At 42.4% G+C, this 2546-nt stretch overlaps 1 protein-coding gene across 1 annotated transcript; it reads right to left on the reverse strand.

The window, feature by feature from the left end:
* Window positions 1–251: 251 nt before the first annotated feature.
* LOC120876658 (olfactory receptor 52E4-like) lies at window positions 252–1190 on the reverse strand. The gene has a single exon (XM_040258630.1). It carries the CDS (start codon window positions 1188–1190, stop codon window positions 252–254), a length of 939 nt encoding a protein of 312 aa, XP_040114564.1.
* Window positions 1191–2546: the final 1356 nt, after the last annotated feature.

Below are 2546 nucleotides of genomic sequence, written 5' to 3' on the forward strand. Positions count from 1 at the left end.
TTGCCATTTCCTTCTCCAATGCATGAAAGTGAAAAGTGAAAGTGAAGTCGCTCAGTCGTGTCCGACTCTTAGCGACCCCATGGACTGCAGCCTACCAAGCTACTCTGTCCATGGGATTTTCCAGGCAAGAGTACTGGAGTGGGGTGCCAAATGCCTTAGTGGCCTTTATATAATCTCAACTTAGGGACCCTGAGAAACATTCAAAATAAAGGTTAGCCTGGAAGAACTTACCAAATTCTGAATATGTTGGGTCACTCTTTCTTGAAAAATATTCTCACAACCCGGCCCCGAATTTGCTTTGTCCTAACCCCATAAATGACTGGATTTAAACAAGGAGGAACAACTACATACAAATTGGCCAGGAGGATATGAATATAGCGAGGGACATTCCTACCAAACCGGTGTGTCATAAAGGAGAAAAATGCTGGTGTGTAAAAGGCTGAGATGACACAGACATGTGAACCGCATGTGCTGAGTGCTTTGAGTCTGGCATCCCTAGAAGGAAGGTGGAAAACAGTTTGTAGGATCTGAACATAGGAGAGGGCAATGAGGAGCAAGTCAAAGATCAGGGCAGCAATGGTAAATAAGCCATAGATGATGTTGACTCTTATGTTAGCACAGGCTAGACGAGCAATTCCCATATGCTCACAGTAGGTATGAGGAATAATATAGCGTCCACAGAAGGGAAGTCTTTTGAGAAGAGGACAAAAGGGGATGACAAGGAGGACTGGCCTCCCAACTACAACAGAGGCCATGATGGCTACCATTTTGTTGGTGAGGATAGTGGTATACCTCAGTGGATAACAGATGGCGACAAAGCGGTCAATTGCCATGGCCAGGAGTACACCAGATTCCATGCCTGTGTAGGTGTGGATAAAGAACATTTGGATAAGGCAGGCTTCAAAGCTTACTTTCCTATGGTTGAACCAGAAGATGGCCAGCATTTTGGGTATGGTAGAAGTGGACAGACCTAGATCAATAAAGGAGAGAAGAGCCAGGAAGTAGAACATGGGTTGATGAAGGCTCTGGTCCGTCTTGATTACAAACAGGATTGTGACATTCCCTACAAGAGCTATCAGGTAAACAACAAAGAAAGGGAAAGCAATCCATATATGGAAATCTTCCAGACCAGGTACACCCAGCAGAAGGAAGGCAGAAGGATGTGAGGTGGTGTCATTAACAAAGGACATTCTGCTGAAAATTCTTGGAGGATGGTCTGCTATCTTCTTCAGTATTTCTGGGGAGACATGAGGGAATATAATTATGGTGGCTGGATGTCACTGTATAAATTTATATAGTAGAATAACCTTAAAATTATTGAGAACATAATGGAAGGAAATTAGGGTCCTATTAAATTTAACTCTCAAAGATATTCAAATTATTTTTAAACTGTTTAATATTCTACATGGATTTTATAAGTTGCACTTCTCTGATGTTAGTGTGGTATAATGATTCATAATCATCGCTGTGTGGATCACAACAAACTGTGGAAAATTCTTAAAGAGATGGGAATACCAAACCACCTGACTTGCCTCTTCAGAAACCTATATGCAGGTCAGGAAGCAACAGTCAGTACTGGACATGGAACAACAGACTGGTTCCAAATTGGGAAAGGAGTATGTCAAGGCTGTATATTGTCACCCTGCTTATTTAGCTTATATGCAGAGTACATCATGAGAAATGCTGGGCTAGAGGAAGCACAAGCTACAATCAAGATTGCCAAGAGAAATATCAATAACCTCAGATATGCAGATGATACCACCCTTATGGCAGAAAGTGAAAAAGAACTAAAGAGCCTCTTGATGAAAGTGAAAGAGGAGAGTGAAAAAGTTGGCTTAAAGCTCAGCATTTAGAAAACTGAGATCATGGCATCTGGTCCCATCACTTCATGGCAAATCGATGGGGAAGCTGTGGAAACAGTGTCAGATTTCATTTTTCGGGGCTCCAAAATCACTGCAGATGGTGATTGCAGTCATGAAATTAAAAGACGCTTACTCCTTGGAAGAAAAGTTATGACCAACCTAGACAGCATATTAAAAAGCAGAGACATTACTTTGCCAACAAAGGTCCATCTAGTCAAGTCTATGGTTTTTCCAGTAGTCATGTATGGATGTGAGAGTTGGACTATAAAGAAAGCTGAGCACCAAAGAATTAATGCTTTTGAACTGCAGTATTGGAGAAGACTCTTGAGAGTCCCTTGTACTGCAAGGAGATCCAACCAGTCCATCCTAAAGGAGATCAGTCCTGAATATTCATTGGAAGGACTGATGTAGAAGTGGAAACTCCAATACTTTGGCCACTTGATGCAAAGAACTGACGCATTGGAAAAGACCCTGTTGCTGGGAAAGATTGAAGGTGGGAGAAGAAGGGGATGACAGAGGATGAGATGGTTGGATGGCGTCACCAACTCAATGGATATGAGTTTGGGTAAAGTCCGGGATTTGCTGATGGACAGGGAGGCCTGGTCTACTTCAGTGCATGGGGTCACAAAGAGTTGGACACAACTGAGCTACTGAGTTGAACTGAACTTAACTTAAGCAAATCAT

The sequence above is a fragment of the Oryx dammah genome, unplaced genomic scaffold, assembly GCF_014754425.2.
Source record: "Oryx dammah isolate SB20612 unplaced genomic scaffold, SCBI_Odam_1.1 HiC_scaffold_17, whole genome shotgun sequence".
NCBI classification, from domain to species: Eukaryota; Metazoa; Chordata; class Mammalia; order Artiodactyla; family Bovidae; genus Oryx; species Oryx dammah.

Coding starts and splice junctions, on each gene's coding strand:
- LOC120876658 (XM_040258630.1), bottom strand. CDS start 1,190: ATGTCCTTTGTTAATGACACCACCTCACATCCTTCTGCCTTCCTTCTG.